This window comes from Apostichopus japonicus, chromosome 1 (genome assembly GCF_037975245.1).
Source record: "Apostichopus japonicus isolate 1M-3 chromosome 1, ASM3797524v1, whole genome shotgun sequence".
NCBI lineage: Eukaryota > Metazoa > Echinodermata > Holothuroidea > Aspidochirotida > Stichopodidae > Apostichopus > Apostichopus japonicus.
Genome location: NC_092561.1, coordinates 471,525 through 491,460, shown reverse-complemented (window position 1 = coordinate 491,460; position 19,936 = coordinate 471,525). Strand labels below are relative to the sequence as shown.

Below are 19,936 nucleotides of genomic sequence, written 5' to 3'. Positions count from 1 at the left end.
GATTCAGTCTTGCTACTTTGATACTTGATAGTTTGATACTGATTCAGCCTTGATACTTTGAAACTTGATAGTTTGATACTGATTCAGCCTTGATACTTTGATACTGATAATTGATAGTTTAATATCGATGCAGCCTTGCTGTCGGGGATTTTCGCAGGTGCTGCAGCCTTTCTCTGTTACCAATTGTGTAAACTATTCAAAGATGTCAAAACCTTTATCGCTAGGTATAGAGGGCTGCCACTTACCGGTCTCAGGTGCTACCTCTACGACCGGTTCGGGTAAAGTAACGAACGAGTACATGTCAGGGTTACCACCGACAATCTTGTCGAAGGTTATCCGGTTCATGGCTCTGCAGAAGTCGATGTTCAACTCTTTCTCCAGAGTGTGTATGTAGTCATCCAAGCTACAAAAGCATGAACACAGAGATAGAAGATGAATTCAAAGAGAGAAGAAATATTAAATGAGAAAGGTTTGACCTGGATACTGTCTGATAAATCAATTCTTTATAGTATTCATCAAAATAACTTCAAAAATAGTGTTCTTGTGATCTCAGGTAATGAAAATTTATTATGATTTGAGGTCAAAGGTCAGATAAGAATAAACATCCACAAAGCTATTTGCACTGATACTGTGATAAAAGGTAATGCCAGAATTTTGTTTCCACTACTGCAAATGATATCGCACAGCATAAATATTAATGTCATTGGAGACTACCATTGTCAAAGAAATCTTAAAGAGAAACTTTGTCAAGTTATTTTTTTTCCCATATCTCAAGTTTTCTTAGATTATTTGGTCAATGCTGTACAACACTTTTAAGGTACAGGCATTCACTTATATTAGCAGTCACGTTCACCTACCAATTCACTACAAGTCCAGTTTGACCTCAATATATGAAAACAGGTTTTTGGCTGTTTTAAGGATAGATCACCACGAAGCAAGTAACAGGAAAATGTAAAAGAAAATACAGATTGTTTTGTAAAGGTATAAAGATTGATGAAACCTTTTATTTTTGCTGAGTGAGGGCGCCCCCTTGGCCCATTTGACCATCCTTTTCAGTGTTTCGGGATCCAGTTCTCCTACTCCGTCCATGGGCATGTAGTCAATGTAGAGGTTATACCGGAGCAGTGCCTCCGTTTGTTTCCTGAGGTGGAAGGCGTCATGCACCGCTTTGGCAAAGTCGGTGGGATTTTCGGCGGCAAACATGAGACGAACACGTGGCACCCAGTATTGGTCGGTACGGAGGGCTCTTGACCCTACAGTGTTACAAGATCAGAAAGCAAAAAAAACACAAAAAAACAAAGGATGTTGATTAATGATCAGCAGTTATTTTTATGACGCTAAACCACCACAACTGTGGGAGAAACCCGCAAGGATTGCTCTTGGATGAAAAACCCACCTTACTATGACCCGGTCAGGAAACGAACCCGGAACCTCCTGATTGCTAAGCCTTATTGCTTCACATGCCACCACCTTTATCCACTTGGCCACAGCACCGGTATCATAAATCACTCTTAAGGATTTCTAATACTGATTTAGTGAGACTACTTAAAGGAATAGTTCAGAGGTAAAATTTAGATTTGGCATAGAAAAGAGGAACAAAATTAAAATTTAAAGGTTTACAGTATTGTTCAAGGCCGAAGCCCCCTCAATTGATTATAAAACACTTAACCCCTGGTCATTGGTCACCTTTCACACCCAAACACCAGAATGTGCACAATTCAATCAATGCCTCCTGGGGCACTACAGCGCACCACAGCTACGTGTCCCCTGGGGGAATTCCCACAGGGTGCATGCAGCCACAACGGGCACACACAGTATTTTTACAAGTTACCATGCAAGTCGCCATTATACACCTGGATGAAGAGAGAGGCAAATGGAGATTAAGTGCCTTGCTGAAGGACACAATGTAATAATTTGGCCAGGACTCAAACCTGCAATCCTTAGATCGCCAGTCCACTGCCTTAACCAATTGACCACAATGCTTCCATATGAAATTTTGATCTAATTCTTACATATTTTTGTCTCAAAAGTGAGCTTGAACAAAGCAGCTGCGATGTCATCTATGTAAATTGACAAACCTAACATGTTTGGTTTCTTTACTTTTAAATCATATTGGTGTGATTTCGGATTTGATACTGTCCAAATTCCTCTACAGGGGTTTAAAGTTTTTGCAATACCAAATTTCATCAATGTACTAAAGCATCAAATATTAAAAGGAGAAAACTGAGATGGCAGAAAACAAAGGAAAATTTGGGTTAGCTAAAAGGTAAAAAAATCTTTCAATCATAGATAAAAATGTATTAATACTACTTCATTCCTTACCATCCTCTGCAAATCCTCCGTTAACAACAACTTCACCATCTTCATCCAACACCCTTCCGTTCATATCTGTTTTCTGGACAAGATATTGCTGTGTTTCGGTGTCGTAGTCCAGCATACCAACTTCAAACCATTCATACTCGAGACTTGGGTCTTTGGGGTCCACTAGCAGTAGAGGAACAACAGATAAAGTGTGTCAAAATGTCTTTATGGGGAAACATTGGAGATTAATCAAGTTTTCGGTAACATTTATAAGGGATGCATAATATACCTTCATTTCTTGGTCAGCTAGGCAAACAGCTCACGAGAAATCCAGGGCGGGGCAGAGGGAAGTAGATGATACGGTTTGTGTCAAAACAACTGTTAATGATGATAGCAGTGTTGTGGTTACGCTATGCCAGGAGAGTGTTGTAGACCAAGTGTCCATGCTCATCTTGCAAAATAACAAAAGCCTTAAAGTCTTTCTCAAAACTGACCCCGCGAACCAATTTTTTTGGCCCTCATTTTTGTGTCGCAGGACTCCTTTTGTCACAAATAGAGACACTTTTATACGCATTACTAAAAAGAAAATGAAGATAAACATGGAAGTAAAACACTGACAAATTCACTCACATTTCTCTGGTGCATCCCATGCTGGTAGAAGAGCCTTGGCTGGAATGGGTTTCCTCTCTCCTCCTTGTACCCCCATGGCGAGCCACTCTGTAGGCGTCCGACAGTCAAACTCCATGTCGGTAAAGACCTCCAACGGAAGAAAGGGAGGGAAAGGCGCCGGATCATTACCTGTATTGGCACTACTCAATTTCACCTGGAAGTTACCCTGAATTTGTTTCGGCATGAGTTCATTCGTGGCTATATCCATCGACTCGAGTAACGACTCCAAGTTCTGACTCTGGTAGTCTCTCTTCCTCCTCTCGATTTCAATCTTACGTGGGCAGTGGCCGGGCGGCACAAAGAAAGGTAGTTGTACCTTGGGGAGGAAAGACTTCTCGGGAAAATCCTGTGACAAGAAATACAGCATATATGAGTGCACCATATTCTCATATGACCCACTACCAGACTTGCCGGACAAAGTACAACAGCATGAGTATGAGAACACAGACTCGAATCCACACGTCAGCCCCACCCCCCCCCCCCCGATCTCTCTCTCTCTCTGAACAGCAGGGAAAATGGGGCTGTGAATATGTTTCTTCCCAAGATACTAATGTGGGGAAGAATCCCCTACCTTTTTCTGGAAATATTTGAAATGCAGAAATGCTTTATATATATATATATATACTTCTCTTTTTTTTGTTTTTTTAATATCTTGATTTTTGTGGAAGTGAGAATTTGGAAATGGACATGTTGGCAGGTCCAAGTACAGGTAGAATTTCATTACTATGTGTTAAGTGATGAATTTCAATACAGATGACTCCATTAAAATGATTAGACAGGTATTAGAATGGTTTCACAAAAGGGACTCACAGATTTAGCGAGTATTTCGCTGGTAGGGCCATGGACTTTCTCTTGCAGTGATTCTCTAAGCTGTTCTCCATTCTCAGGTCCCTTGAATGTTGCAGCTAAAGGTGTATGCTGCTCTTTAGCGATGTTCCAGAGTGTATCTTGTTCTGTCTGCGCGCCATTCAGAATGCCCTGAAAGTTATTAATTTAATACTGATGATAATGACAGCATAAAAAGGACGACAACAATGAATTTAAAATGTACATGTATCCTTCCATCAGGTTGTTTGAGGTAAACACAAAATGACAACAAACACACACACACACAAAACTATATCAATGTATATATAAAAATAATCTTGGAAATTTAAGAAGTGTTATTGAAAGCCTTAATTAACCATTAAAAAGGTTTTGAGTATCTTTTTAAAGACACTGATACTGGGAGCCAAGCTGATTTCAAGAGGTTGTTTATTCCGAATACCCTGACCCGAAACAACCTAGCTCAACAACTAAAGATCAATTTGCTTTGGCCTCTTACAGGAGATTACAGGATCTAAGATTAAGAGTAAGTAGTATTATACTTGACAAGGAACACAGCAATGTTATTAGAGGAGAATTAGGAATATATAAGATATATCAATTGAATGACATAGTTTTGTATGACATTAGAACACCTACCACTCAGATATGAGGGCAAAACCAATCAAAATTATTGCAATTGAACAACTGAAATGATAATAATAATAAAAATAAAAATAATAATCAGCAGTTACTTTTTACAACGCTTAAGCAACCACAAATGTGGGAGAAACCTGCAGGCTGCAAAGGCTTATGGATTACAACTTACTCGTTGGGTGGCTTCCAATTCAAACATTTTAACTCAAATTTGGAATCTTTTTAATTTAGAAAGTCATTTCAGATGGGAAAACCTCAGATTGCTCTTGGATGAAAAACCCACCTTACTATGACCTGGCAGGGTATCGAACCAGGACCCTTCAGATTGCTAAGCCTCATTGCTTCAAATTCCACCGCCTTTATCCACTCAGCCACAGCAATGTAAATTGTCATCCATTGCTAGGATTTACCCTTAAATTTAAGCCTAACTGTAATACTACAGTGGATACAGAAGAGCTTCTACAACTTCAACTTTGGAATGATTCTTATTTCTTCACAATCTATAAATATATATTTTTTGAGATGATCCAGCTTTAAAACTGATACAATAGGACTTACATTCAAATGGTTCTGTGCATCTTTGGTCACAATATCAGAGTAAAATCCTCTTTGTTTGATTTCAGGATATCTGGCTTTGCTCGCTGTCTGTATTGGAGGTAATTGCGTACGGTTTGCAGAAAATGGGCGGCCTCCATCTCTGCTTTGCAAAGAATTTCTGGAGCTCATTTTATAATCTGTTTTGGACAAAAAATTATGTATGCAATGTATATACATATAGCGAATATGCTTTGATACTATAGCCCATGGAAGTTATAGCAGAAGGGTCTAGGGCGTTGCAAAGGGTGGGGAGGGGGTGGGGGGTATCATAGTGAATAGCAGGGCATAATTATTAGTAAATAATAGGGCATACACTACCAAGTACCATGGTGTGAAGTTTTGTTTTTTTGTCAAGTTGTCTCTACATTGGCAGGATTGTCTGGCATACTAATTTGTTGCACGTAGGTATATTTATAATTAAACAATAGGGTAATCTGGATAAGGCCTTGGCAATGGCTTTCCCATCTACCCAGTATGCATACAGTATAGTATGAGCACACCATGCTACTTAATAATGATTTGCAATCATGTACCCTACAGTACTATACTACTGCAGTGCTACTGTAGGCCTATACTGGCTACCAATACTATAGACAATACCATAGGACACTCAACGGTTATCAAAAACAACAACCCGTCCCAGCTCTTACATGAACTAAAGAACCAAGCTTCACTGCAATTTACATTTTGATACCTTCGAAAGAAAACTCACGTGTTAATCATTTGAAATTTCATGTCTCGTTAATTGCTGGTATTATATGTTTTCTTCTCGCAGTCGTAACACTCTCTACTGGTCCGCTTTATTTTCGTAGTCAAGGTAATTTTAACGAGGGCGCACTTCTACTTTAGAGAACTGTTTATAATCAAAATCTCATCGTGTTCACCGTGCTTATTAACCTGTCTGTATTCTGTTCGTGTTTTAGTCCTTTCTGTTACTGTTACTTGTCATTTAGCCTCTGAAGAAGATCCTGCTAGGATTGAAACGTCAGGCCAACTTACTTTTACACAACTGTATATAATGTATACATTTCTATCCATACAGCGCCCTAAGTTTTGGCTACCGTTTAGCTCCTGTCGCAGATTCAGGAAGGGGACGGGTTGTATGGAACGCCAAAAGGACCACAGGTGGCGTTACTACCCTAAACAGGAGGTGCTACTGCCCTAAACAGGGGGTGCTTCTACCCTAAGCAGGGGGTGCTTCTACCCTAAGCAGGAGGTGCTACTACCCTAAATAGGAGGTGCTACTACCCTAAACAGGAGGTGCTACTACTCCTAAGTGACGAGGCTGCTGTAAAAGGGTGGCGCTACTACTCTAAATAGGCGGTGCTACTAGTGCTACAAGCGCGATGCTACTGTAAACTAGTGGCGCTACTACCCTAAACGGAAGGTGCTACTACTCCAAATTGGAGTCGCTACCGGTACTATTCAATAACCAATGCATGTTTCCAAAACAATATGCATAGAGGCAGGGGCGTATCCAGGATTTTCCAATAGGGGGGGCGCCAGGCATGAATGATCGCCGTCCTGGGGGATGGGTCTAAGGGGAGGGGTGTACAATTTTTGCTTTCAAAGAAGGGCTGAAATGCAAAATGGTGTCATATGCATGGGCGGCGATCCGTACTTCCGAGTGGGGGGGGGGGATATGACCTTGTTGACTATCTAAGCGTAGCGCCACCATGGGTTGGCGCGAAGCGTACAAGAAAATTTTGGGATTAACAAACCCTCTAGATGGCCGGAAACGGCACTTCCCGAGGTTTCCAAGCGGCATATACCCAACTTTAAAATAGGGATGTCATGTCCGAAATATCTCATAATCAGGATCCAAAATACTTTTTTTTAAATTTCGGGTGTTATTTTGGGAAAATTGCCCCTGTCAATCTTGTTTCAGGCGCAACGTTAGAATGTTCGAGAGCTCTGTTATATTATTCGATGAAGAAAATGGCCTCATGCAGGCTATTATAGGCCTATACACATGCAATACACAATTACACATAGTTACATTCCTAGGTACCGATTGCTAGGGCATCCAGGTGAAACGTGTATTAAGCATTACCCTGGTTACATGAGATTCTCAGCTGTTCGAGGGAACATGTACGTGTGTAGGCCTACTATAGGGCCTATATGAATACTATGAGGGTGCATATATGTACTATATCAATACCGTGGGCGCAATAATACATTTTGTTGTTATAGGGCCAATGAAGCCTACAGTCAACTTTTTTTGCTTTATAAAGACGCTTTATTTGAAAAGATCGCACTGCGTTTATGGTAGGCGAGAAATGAAGCTAAAAAAGAGCAGTACATTTTAACGAAGATGCATAAATGTAGGCATGAAAATATTCTTATCCCTGGCATTTGGTGGGGGGGGGGATATGGTGCATTACATCCCCTCCACCCATTTTCATGGGGGGATATATCCCCCTCCACCCAAGATCGCCGCCCATGGCCATATGTGATCCATTTTTCGACCTTAATAATAAGCAACATTTCCAGTAAATATGGACACAAAATGCACAATTTAGTATGGCTGGCATGTCATTTAGTGTTTATAGTGATAATACAAACACAATTACCATCTATGTTTCTAAAACTATTATGCCGCCGAACTTCGCCAGAACCCTTTTTTGGCAAACAAAAAATAAAGCATACGGGAGGGGGGGGGGGTTGAGCGATCACCGACATCTCACATAAAGGTCGTCATCAATTTTTTTTTTTTTTTTTTTGCTAAACTTTTTTTTTTTTTTTTTGGTGACGGCCAATAGGGGGGGCGCGCGCCTGTTGCGCCCCCCCTGGATACGCCCCTGTAGAGGTGTGATCACGAAAGTCAATCTCCGTGCCGCGTGTGGTTATTGCATATGCAAACCACATTTTTTTCAGACAAGACCAACCAATATCAAGTCATCTTTATGTTTTTTCGAGGAGGACAGTTCTACTACAAGAGTCTTCAGCTTTGAATGCGTTTGGACACGTTTTACCGTGTGACTCTTTGTATTCAGGTTCAAATATGTGCATGAGCCATTAATTTGTGTTACTAGTATAAATATAGGGAACATCGGGATTTAATTTCATCATGGAAGAGTGTCATATTAAAAGTTTTGTATTATCTCATTTATTGTATCTACAGATCTACTGTCATCCTGTTTGAAAACTGAGGGAACTCTTCAAGTAACTACAGCTCATTGGTTTCAACACACCAAGTTCATTACGTTCCTTAAACACAACAGGTAGAAATGTAGTAATGGTCACTTTGCATCAAATTTTAAGATATAAGAAACGTTATACCCACGCACGAGTCACGCGCTTATGATTTAAAAGGTGGGCCCAAATCCCAATTCCCTCCCCGAATGATTTTGTTTGGGCATGAACCTTAAAGTACGGACTGTAGGCGGATCATGGGCTGTGACTATAGGTTTCCTGAATGTAGATTTTTCTTTGGAGTGCTTGGAAGATAATTACACAATTTAGACTTCAAATGGGCGATCCCGAAGTATGTTTAGCTTAGATTAACTTAGTGAATGATTAGGTTAAACGCGCGTTTGTGTATGTTAATACATTTAAATTTTGAAGAAAAAATCACACGTACTTGCTTCCCGGCAGCTTAAGCCACGGCAGCTGTTGGGAAATAATGCTCGTTTTCTAATGTTGAAGGCTCCTAATGGAAGCAAGAGACCGTAAACGAACGGCAAAGCAAACTGCCTTTACTGGGGTTCGAACCCAAGAGCCAAAACACGCTTTGCTCTTCATGTACAGAGCAGTAATCGCTGCGCCACGGCAGCTGTCTGTTTGCTACGAAAATCAACATTAAGGTTATAAGTGACGGATATGCCAAGTGCTCGGGCGGCGGCAGGCTGCAGGGGAAACATGCCCGAGGTGAGATCAGCGGTTACAGCGATAGCTCCATCACTAGATACGTACGTTTGAAAGACGTTTCTAATCGCTACTAAGCTTGCCGAAAACGTATGAACCGGGTGGCTCCATCCTCAGCACACTAAATATTCATATATTATAAGGGTTAACACTTGCGTATATTTTTACCAGCTCCATCCTGAACGCACGTTAAGGCCCACCCACATTGTTTTAACCAAGCCTATATCCCCAGTCTCAGCACACTCATTATGTCACTCAAAGGTTTCCCCGCCATTTTATGTAAACTTCACCTCTCGCGCGCACAACTGTTCAACGCACAACCAGTTATAGCCAAACAACGGGGCGCTGCTTATCACAATGTCTTATCATAATTCAAAATAATTAAATGCACTAAGCTGGGGCTATGCAAAGCTGTAAACCCCTGATGCGAGGTGACAAACTGCTACATAAAACATGAAAAGCAAGCAGTAACACCTGTAGAGTATCGTCTGATTCATTTGGTCTCACTACATTCCAGAATCATATATGAAGTGATGCATGCTGGGATTTCTTTACAATTAGCGTATGACTAACCATGCATTATATTAATATCCCACACCTATAAATAATACAGCTTCGCTAGCAAATATAGGAAATATTCTTCTTTGTGAAGGGCATATACGTTGAAACTGTCTTCTTTTGTTCATGGAAATTAAATGCACTATATATCTGCCGGATAATACCCTTTACATTTTTGCCTAACTGAAATAATAATTGCAGCATCTCGTTATTAAAATGTTTTAGAAAGAAAACAATTCTGGGGTGGTGTACTTCATCACAAATGATAGGCCTACTCTGAAAATATGACGTCTATTTTACCTAAAACAGGGCTGTTTTTTTAAGTTCTTTATATCAACCATTCCAAACAGAAGCAAAAATAAGTTTGTTTAAATCTTTAGTTACTTATTTCTACGAAACCTTGAGGCTATTTCCATGTAAAACCATAAACAGTTACTAAGGCTAATAAAACATAACAAGCAGGTTCTCAACTCAGTGGACATAGGCCTACTTTTCAGCACAACTGCGCACTAGCATATATAATACATACATTACGAACAATAATGACACTTCGAGTGACATGAAGACCTTCATTTTACTGTCTATTATAATAGAAAAATTATAACATCTCAAGCAAACACCCTCTCACTCCTCTAGGAATCCTACATCCGTCAAATGGTTTGATCCCTTTGTCTATATTCAGCTGTCATACAAGGATACGCAAACACAAAGCCTGCTAAGTTGTTGGTTTAGCACATCCCCATGACGATATAGTTGCATCTTCCCCATAAACAGAGAAATCAGACCGAGATTCTAAGTTTATTCTACAACTTAATCCATTACAGAGAATCGTGAGCAAATATTTGTGGACCCTCTACAGGCGCGTATCCAGGATTTTCTAACCCGGGGGGCGCGAATTACTATCTAAGCGGAGCGCCACCATCGGTTGGCGCGGAGCGTACAAGAAAATTTCTGGTTTTGATACCCCCCAGATCACCGGAAATGACACTTCTCGGGCTTGAAAATGACCAACCAAATGTACACTTTTGCCTGAAAACCAAGTATTTCCAAAAAAAAATTCCATCCATAACCTTTTTGAAGATTGTCACCAGTCACACATCATGTTCGACCTGATTGCATGTCCTATGGATCATTGCTTTTGTAGGCGATTCTACGTCACGGCCCACAATATCCGAAAGCCCCACTTTTCAAGGTTTTAAGCCCATTATTTGTTGAGAATTTGAAAATTCAGATTTCTCGTGAATAAAAATCACTTGAAAACATAGCCATAATGTTGCACAAAATTCAATCTATGGACAACCAATAGGGAAAAACCTCCTTCAACCCCTAATAGACAGGTACAAATTGCACGAGTAGAGGAAAGTATGATGAAGAATGTTGGTCAGGAAATTTTCGAAAATTCAGACACAGTTAATTTGTTGGTGTAGAAATATTAAAACCTCTTATTATGGCTATTATAAAACTTGGTTGAAGGAAATGAAAAATAGCAGATATTTCCGATATCAGGTTTATCGAAACCGAACACTACACACATAGGGGTAGGTCCCGTAGGAGGCGGGGCTGCAGCCCCACCCCCCCCCCCGCAACCAATTTTTTCCCATTTTTTCGGGCACCTACTGAAAGAAAAATAAATAGCAATGAATAGCTTAAAAATTATCTCCTGGTAATTAAAATAAAGTTCTAAGATTGGCCGACATTACTACTGTAAAAGAGAGTTTGACATAATGGATCTGTATGCTTTTTCTCCATCTACATAAGACATTTGGTTGTTTACATTAGCATCCGGCGGTATACTGTGCTACTTTCACGGATCGTAAGGTACACGATGCCATGCAATGTAATGACCGATGCTTGCGTATATGATATTGGCATCGATATGTTGAACGCGCGCAAAGCGCGCGAAAAATTTTGGCTTTTTTTTCGGGCAAGTCGTTACATCCCCAAATCCAATTGGGCTACGCCTTCGACTACACACATAGACAGTATTTTGAGGCTGTTCATCGTGGAACAGGCATTTCAATGCTCACTGATATGATGTTATATCTGCTCTTTGCTTTACAAATTCGAACAGGCGTGTAGCGAGTAATTGCCAAGGGAGGGGCGAAGCCTGTATGCAAACTATCTAAGCGAAGCGCCACCATGAGTTGGCGCGAAGCGTACAAGAAAAATTTTCGCCGAAAAATGCCTCCCAGATCGCTGTAAAAGACACTTCCCAGGCCTTGTAAGTTGCACCTAAGCATTGACTATTTTGAAATTACTAGCGATGTCATAAAGAAAATTTGCTCGGGGGGGGGGGGCGGTCGCCCCTTCCCGAAATGCGTCATGTTCCCGACGACCCCGTCGAGTTCAAGACCAGCCACAGTTGGTTCCATATAGCACAATTGTACAATTGTTTAAGGCGTCCACACACACACACGCGTTATGATAGATCATATATTGTATTTATATAGGTACATTAGTGAGAGAGGAAACATGGAAACGTCAAAAATGGAGTTGTTGGTGTAAGGGGTAGGGTGAGGCGCACACCCCATCCGTAATCCTTGATCTGTCACTGGCTACCCTGTGTATATAATAGGGATCAGCGCTTTAACTATGACTGTTCCTCTTTCTCTTCCCGAAGTCTTGGCTATCTTCTACTCCCTCCCTTTCTCCTTTTTCTCTCTTTTTTCTTCTTCTTTTCCCTTCCTTTCTCTCCTCCTTTTCTTTTCCCCCTCCTTTTCCCTTTTTTCTTCTCTTTTTTCTCTCCTCTTTTTCTTACCCGGGGGGCGCGCGCCCCCAACGCCCCCCCCCCCTGGATACGCACCTGCTCTACACTATCAAATGTCTTCAAACGGACTGGATTCCAAGAATGCGACCAACTGTACAATATCTGGGCTGTATATAGGGCCATACGTCTCTGTGCTACTGACTGCGAAGTTATATGTTCAAGTCGATTGCAATGGTATATAGGAAGATAAAAGTCTATGTATGGGTTATGATCCACAACAAATAGGAGATATAACCAGTTTCAGTGGCGACAGCGGTAAAGGCTTATTCTGCATTTAATACCATCTACAGAGTACAGCATGCTATAGAAGCCAAAGTGTTACTGTAAGTACGTAACATAGGTAAGCTGGTCAAATTTATCATATATTTTCTTTCCAAACGGAACCACATCGCAGACAATTTTCAACCGAACAGTTACTTTGGTTACGTGTTATAAGGACTAGGCCCTTTGGGTGAGAGGGGAGGGGTGGAACTTCTAAAGATACCGTGCTTATATCAAAATTCACCAACAAAGCTGTTTTTACTGAAGATAATCAGTTTGCGCAGTTCAGTTTTACTTGACTTGTTATGCATATAAGTCCTGTATACTTCATTTAGCATGATAGTTTTCTATCAATGTCTTACGTACTTGGTATTTGAGTATTATTCCCTGTTTGGATCAACGTGTGTGTTTGGTAGGGGTAAGTGTGGATGTGAGTGTGGGGGGGGGGGGAGGGGGTGGTGGCACATGAAAAGGTTGGGCCAGGAGTTTTGGCAGGTTGACTTTAGCTGTAATTGATATTCACTGCGATTGAGTATTTGGCCTAAATTACTTTAAAAAAATTACTCTTGTTTTACAGATAATGTTCTCCCATGGTTTGGTATATAGAGTGTCACGTGATCAGTCTACGATATTGGAACTTCCGAGAGAGATATGCCATCGTCACCGATTATTGACTCCGCCCACTGGATCTATTACGACACAGTTAGAGCGTCATCGAAGGAAATTCATAACAAATGCTTCATTCAAACATGTGGCTGCACCATCGAGAGGTACAAAGGAAAAAATTCAAACGAAAAATGAAAACACAGCTGCTGTCCGACATTCGAAAAAATCTCGATTATATTTAAGGAACGCCGTTACAGGAAATATCGAATGCAGGTTGGGGCACACGGTCGCAAGTTCTGTAGAATATTCTTTGATGGGTGGACCTCGACATGAAATAGGCAGTGGAATGGAAAGGTGTTCGATATCTGGAAAGTCGCCAACCGGCTTAAAAAAAAGTAGCGATTATTCGCTGACATCGCGATTAACGAGCAACCCAGATGAACACAAATACGGTACGGATATCAGTTATTCGATTACGAATAATTCTCTTCACGTAGCTAGTAATTTTCCACCCGGAAAGGTGATGCATACTAGTTACAGGAACACAAATCTTAATGTAAGATTCCCAATGGTCGTTCCGGGCAAAAAAGGAAATTATGACAGCAACCCAATAGCGCATCATCCACCATTCAAGTTGAAACATGCGCAACGCGCGAACATGAGCGGTACAGTCCATCTCGATCACATGGTTGACAAGAGGAAAACACACTACCCACTCTGTGGGGATATCAGTCAGACTTATGTTTCATCATGCAGATATCACGTCAACGATTTATGAAGACCATATGACAATCGCTTGCTATGTAAATGGAGCAAGATCTTCATTACTACATTTCCCCAATGTTTGTCGATAGTGTGGGGTGGGGGGTGGTTAGGGGAGCTTGGGAAGGGGTTCAGACAAACTGCAAGTGGTGGGTAATATCAGGCCTGTACTGGTGGGGGATTCGTTCTTGAATATCAAACTTTCAGAGATTCCCTTAATTCGAGGAAAAACAAAAGAAAAGCTGGCTCGTTTTGGAACATGAATTTCCAAATAACACCGACAGAGAGAGAGCACACATATCATCAAATAAAGAATGATGCTAATTTAACAGTTCCTCCTCGTCACCCTATAAATAATATTAACATATCGTAAATAAACAATGGAGGAATCAATGATGGTAGACTTCAAAGATTTTATTCATTCTAATATTGCATTCAATTTCACAAAGAAAAAGAAACAACGAAAAAGAACTTATGTTATATTTAGTTTCCCAAGTCGAAGCTTATTCACAGCTATTTACATGTTACTTGAATTATTACAGTTATCATTTTAACCATTAATTCTGGGTATTACTTTGCGGGAGAGAGGGGCTGGGGGGGGGGGAGGGGGAAGGTAGGAGGAAGAGGGGGAGAAATTTAGAAACTAACATAGGATAACAGAGATTCTTCCCACAGAGGTTATTACAACTTAACCAAATCAGTTTACATGAAAGTATCCTTTACTCGAGCAATTGGTATCATCTTTTGTGCTATTGGTTGAGATGAGGAGGATGGGTGTTACTTAATAGTTTATATAACTCTCGCAGAACCACATCAAACCCCTCCTTGGTTCAAGCAGTGATAAAGTTCAGTCAATCTACATTCATATGGGGATGTTTTGCTAACAAATACATGACCACATCCCATCTTGGCAAACCACCATTTTTATCTCTCATAAGTATATTTAGATATCTGCAGTACTGTACAAAAACCATTAAGCTGAAGAATAATTGAGTCCAAACTTTACACCTTCCTTTTGGAAAAATGGATAAAAGAAGATGCATTTAGATAACCTCACGATAGTACACTTCTACAATTTAATGAAATAAAATATAAAAAAAACCATTTCAATTCTAGCTTCAAACCTGCACCCCCAAACCCCATGTAATAATATTTCCTCCCTGGCACATTACCTCCTCCCTGCCCCTCCCTTCCTATGGCCTGTCGATTTAAAGTGGTCATTAAACATGATTGAAAACAGTTTACACAAGAATTAAACCCATGAATCTACTTAGTTTTGCCAATAAATTGTCCTGTCAGCAGTCACAAAATCAACTTCAAAAATCGGTTCATCCTTCCCCCCACCTCCCCCCCCCCAAAAAAAAATGGTCACAAACAATTGGTTATGAAAATGTAAGCATCTTCAAAGGGCACTTGATGTCATACTTGAGATTGTTACCACCTCCTCCCTTCCCACACAAACACACACTTCACTTTACTCCACAAAAGGTAGAAACATTGAAACAGCTAAACTGTGCAAAAATATTCCTTTATTCTAGCTATGCATATAGAAATTGACCACAATTTTTTTGGGATTATGGATGTAATGTATTCTGGTCGATTCACTACCAACCAGAAGATCTAAGAATGTTGAATTATAATTGTGTGTGAGGGATACTGGTTCAGTGTTTCTTAAGGTAGTGTGCATCCACCCTCTGGAGTGCAAGGCAGAACTTCAGGGATACAAAGTGAACTCCAGGGGGCACAAAGCAAACTCCAGTTGGCACAAAGCGACCTCCAGGGGCACAAAGTGACTTCCAGGGACACAAAGCAACCTCCAGGGGGCACAAAGCGACATCCAGGGGCACAAAGCAACCTCCTGGGGACACAAAGCGACCTCCAGGGGTTACAAAGCAAACTCCAGGTGCCACACAGCAAACTCCAGGGGGCACAGAGCGACCTCCACGGGTTTCAAAGCGACCTCCAGGGGGCACAAAGCAAACTCCAGGGGGCACAGAGCGACCTCCAGGGGCACAAAGCAACCTCCAGGGGACACAAAGCGACCTCCACGGGCACAAAGCGACCTCCAGGGACACAAGGCGACCTCCAGGGGGCACAAAGCGACCTCCAGGGATTACAAAGCGGCCTCCAGGGGGCACAAAGCAAACTCCAGGGGGCACAAAGGGATAGGCATAAGCCACAAATTTATGGGCAGAGCCGTTGTTCACAGCTGTTAGAGGAGGTGTTTCTTTCTTTCTTCTTTCAATTAAAGGGTGCAAGTAGTGGAAAAGTTTAAGAAACATTCGTCCTGGAAGTTGATTGGTACATTTTTGGGGATCAATTATGAAAACTGGAACACTTAAGTGAGCCTTGTTAGTGCATGGTTGTAACATTAAAATTACATTCAAATATGGCCGTCCCTATGAAGTAACCATAACTTGTTTCCGCAAACACAGCTGCGGAAAAGGCAAATACTGTTGAATTTTGTTTCCATTACGTTTAATTTATTAGACAGACAAATCAATGACTTTCCAGACATGACAAGCAGAGAACAAGGACTTCCTCACATATTGACAATTTTTGAACATGAATTTACCTTATTGCTGACTCATTTCTCAATTTTCAACGCGACCAACACCAGTGAAGTCTAATCTTTCTGTAAAATTTCCTTAAATTATTTCCAGCTATCAATTTTCAAGTGATAGCAATTTCTGATTTCTATATATATATATATATATATATATATATATATATATATATTCAAAAGAAGGAAAACTAGAAAAGAAAAACATGAATTCCATATATACTACTTTTTATGGCCTGACTGAGTACATAACATGTTGTGGCTAAAAACAAATGGTAGCATATAAGTCTAAACCATTCAACGATATAAACTATTCGGCCTTAAGCCGCTGTGAATTGTGCACTGCAATTAGCATCTGACAAGAGCCGCACCACTGGTGATAGCTCAACTAACAATTGCAAAAACTAAAAGATGAAAAGCCGTCTGTTCTTCTGCTGTAGTAGAGCAAGAATCTCAAAGAAACAAGACTGCAAAAACGCAAACAAAACTTTAAGATTCCATCATTCTAAAAAATGGATGAAATATTTTGCAGGTTTGCAAAAAGGGTTGAACTTATCAGGATGACTGGAGGACATTATCGTTGATTTCAGAAGGCATTCTGCATAAACTACCCTTGCCTTCATTGCAGAGTGTTGGCAGAGAGGTGTTACAATTACAACGTTCATCTCACCGTCAATACGTCAAGCTAAGGATGGTAAAAGGGTATCCATTTGTGGTAACATTCATTTGTGATAACAGAGACGGTGCTGCGTCAATACATATTATCTCATGTTCCAAAGTTTCCAGATGCACTAAGTAAGCATAATGCAGCACTGTTTTTCTGTCAACATATTCAACAAGTCACATGTTCTACTCGTGACAAAGAATGTGTGTTTATCTGACAGTGAGGAAGATAAGTGTTGCCACTGAAGAAGTACTTTAGCTTATTAGATTGAAGTAGGATCTTTTAGAATTTCACTGGTCAATGAGAAGGTAACGACTTTTACAATGACCAACCAAACAATCAAAGAAGACACTGATAGTTGATCTCTAAGCCAAATTTGCATTTTTCATTAATTAATTAAGAGAAACACTTTGAGGACACAAGACTCTTCCACTGTGCAGTTTCCACTCTGTGCCTGGTGCTCTTTGGAAATTTACAAATTACGGATGAACCGTTCACTTGACTAAGTCTCGCAATTTACTAAATTTATGCATTGAAATGAATGTGAGAAAGTCTAGACTTTTCAAGCAATTTTTCAAAAATTTTCCAGCATACTTTATTTCGTGTATTCCCCACCTGACCTTTGACATATATAAAGTTTGCGATTGCCAGTTATCTACTGAGCTAACTAAATCTGTTTTCCAAGCCATTTGACACTCAGTCACCAATTACATTGCCTCTTCCAACGGAAAGTTCTCATGGGTGGGTAAACAACAGTTTCACAAGATAAGATATGGTTGACGCCGGATGACTTTGAAACGAGGGATAGGAGGTCGCTGGATGACTAACGGCAGTATGAACAGGGGCATTGGACTTGCATTGAGGTTGCCCTTTGACAGTAGTAGTAGTCTTTATTCTCCATCTGCTGGTAAGTTTACATGGATCTTTAGAGCTCTTTCTTTCCTTGGTGAGACATAGTTAGTTTTTGGTTGGCTTCCTCCCAATCTATAAAAAAAAAAAAAATAAAGAGAAGTCATAGTAAAGAAAATTCAATCCTATGCTTGAACTGTACCTCCTCCTTAGATGAATATATACATCAAATATAATATAACCTAACTTAATATAAATTACATTATATATATGTTCCCCCCCCCATCACTCCTCTTCTCATAGCTCTCTTCCACCCTTCCCCCCCCCCATCACTCCTCTTCTCACAGCTCTCTTCCACCCTTTTTTCTCCACACCTTTCTGTGTCCTCCAGTTTATTCCCTAGCCCCTTCCCTTAATCCTCTCCTTGTCCCTCCACTGTTAATCTCCTACCTCTCCTCTTCCCCAGTTGGTTTCTTTCTTTCTTCTCTCCATCCCTTGTCTACTAATCCCCTTACATCTATCTCTTTGTGTTCACCATGCTCATTAACCTGTCTTGTTCTGTGCATGTTTTTGTCCCTTCTGATACTTGTAATTTAGCCTTTGAAGAAGATCCTGCTAGGATCAAAACATCAGTCCAACTTACTTTTATACATTATATAATGTTATATACTATAATACATAACATAGCATATAACATGACATAATATAATGTAATATAACACAAAACATAACATATAACATTACATATATAACGTAACTTAACATAACAGTATAATGTAAGAGAAGATAACAGAATATGATAGAATAGAATGTAACACATAACATATAACATAAGAGTACATATTATCTCCATGTAAGGTAATGTTTGTGTTTTTTAAATTCCCAACCTTTGATGTTTACATCTGATTTCATACCTAAAGCATCTTTGGCAGGCTATTCAAGAATTTGAAACTTAATTCATCTTAATTGCTAAATTTGCAAAGCCAAAGGATAAATTTATACCTGGCAGTCTCTGCCTTTTTGATTTCTTTCTTCTCCTCCTCTGAAAGTTCCTTCACGGCTTCAGTTTTATCTCTGTGAAAGAAAAGTTGAGCAGCTATACGTAAGAATACATAACAAAAAATCACGCAACACTGTACACATGTACTGTAAATAGCCATTGGTATCCTTTCATAGTACTCTGTACATGTCATAAGCAATGTCCTGGGATAAGATTGTTTTGTACATTGCTTTGGTCATTATATAGAGAACACATACCACTGTAAGCATGGAGCCAGCCTAACTAAAGTATCTGTAAACACAAAATTTGTTATGACAACATCATGATTGATAAAAGCTGCTTTCCCAGTTCATCCTTTCTATGGGTGGGGACGGGGGGTTGGGTGGGGTGGGGATGGGGGTGAGTGGGTTGATGGTACAGCAGTGTCTTGCCATCATCACTTCTGATTATATCTACCTGTAACAAAACATTGCTCCAATATCAATGATGAAAATAGATACATAATGTTCAGTCTTCCATTCTACACAGGTATAGGGGGGCTGGGGAGGGTAAGGGGGGAGGGGGCTGGAGGGAGGTAGGAATGGTCTCTTCATGTTCCACCCTCCTGATAATATTTACCTGTAATATAAGACTGCTCCGTCATCATTGATGTAGAGGGGCCATTCTCCCAGTGTCTCCACACTGGGGTTCCAGTCCAACTCTGACTGCATTTCTAGTACACTGAGCTCACATGGGAAGGTTCCTCGACCTTTGGCAATCTCTATCTCTGCCACAGGAATCTCACTAACTTCTGAAAGCTGTCAAGAAATCAGAGAATATTTTACACACGATTTACCTGTAACTTCATATTGTAACATTGAACACATCTCTGATCTCTCAAGTTTTAACGCCCGGTGCTCCTTTACAGTTTGCAGTGACACGCACAGTCATAGTCAAGTCACACACTGTCCGACCATGCACGTTTACCCCAAGTTTACACAAGTGGAGTTTAGTCACTTTTCAGTTGGGTCG

At 40.4% G+C, this 19,936-nt stretch overlaps 2 protein-coding genes and 1 long non-coding RNA gene across 7 annotated transcripts in view; 1 reads left to right on the top strand and 2 right to left on the bottom strand.

Moving 5' to 3' along the window:
- The window catches only part of LOC139969552 (dynein axonemal heavy chain 1-like), a 65,668-nt gene extending 59,770 nt beyond the window's left edge, over window positions 1-5,898 (bottom strand). For both annotated transcript variants that reach the window (XM_071974674.1, XM_071974755.1), the window contains exons 1-7: window positions 5,741-5,898; window positions 4,990-5,165; window positions 3,781-3,948; window positions 2,932-3,316; window positions 2,323-2,484; window positions 1,001-1,253; window positions 246-403 (exon numbers count right to left, since the gene is read on the bottom strand). In XM_071974674.1, the coding sequence (XP_071830775.1) occupies window positions 246-403; window positions 1,001-1,253; window positions 2,323-2,484; window positions 2,932-3,316; window positions 3,781-3,948; window positions 4,990-5,157 (1,294 nt within the window). In that variant the 5' untranslated portion in view covers window positions 5,158-5,165; window positions 5,741-5,898. The remainder of the gene's footprint in view (window positions 1-245; window positions 404-1,000; window positions 1,254-2,322; window positions 2,485-2,931; window positions 3,317-3,780; window positions 3,949-4,989; window positions 5,166-5,740) is intronic.
- Window positions 5,899-12,266: 6,368 nt separating this feature from the next.
- LOC139969512 (uncharacterized) lies at window positions 12,267-16,588 on the top strand. Its single transcript, XR_011793745.1, has 2 exons — window positions 12,267-12,560; window positions 13,059-16,588. It is a non-coding gene; the product is annotated as an uncharacterized lncRNA (long non-coding RNA).
- LOC139969311 (ubiquitin carboxyl-terminal hydrolase 47-like) overlaps window positions 14,243-19,936 on the bottom strand; it is a 27,335-nt gene continuing 21,641 nt past the window's right edge. For all 4 annotated transcript variants that reach the window (XM_071974229.1, XM_071974307.1, XM_071974390.1 and 1 more), the window contains 3 exons: window positions 19,544-19,722; window positions 18,928-18,999; window positions 14,243-18,060 (listed from right to left, as the gene is read on the bottom strand). In XM_071974229.1, coding sequence (XP_071830330.1) covers window positions 17,967-18,060; window positions 18,928-18,999; window positions 19,544-19,722 — 345 coding nt within the window. In that variant the 3' untranslated portion in view covers window positions 14,243-17,966. The remainder of the gene's footprint in view (window positions 18,061-18,927; window positions 19,000-19,543; window positions 19,723-19,936) is intronic.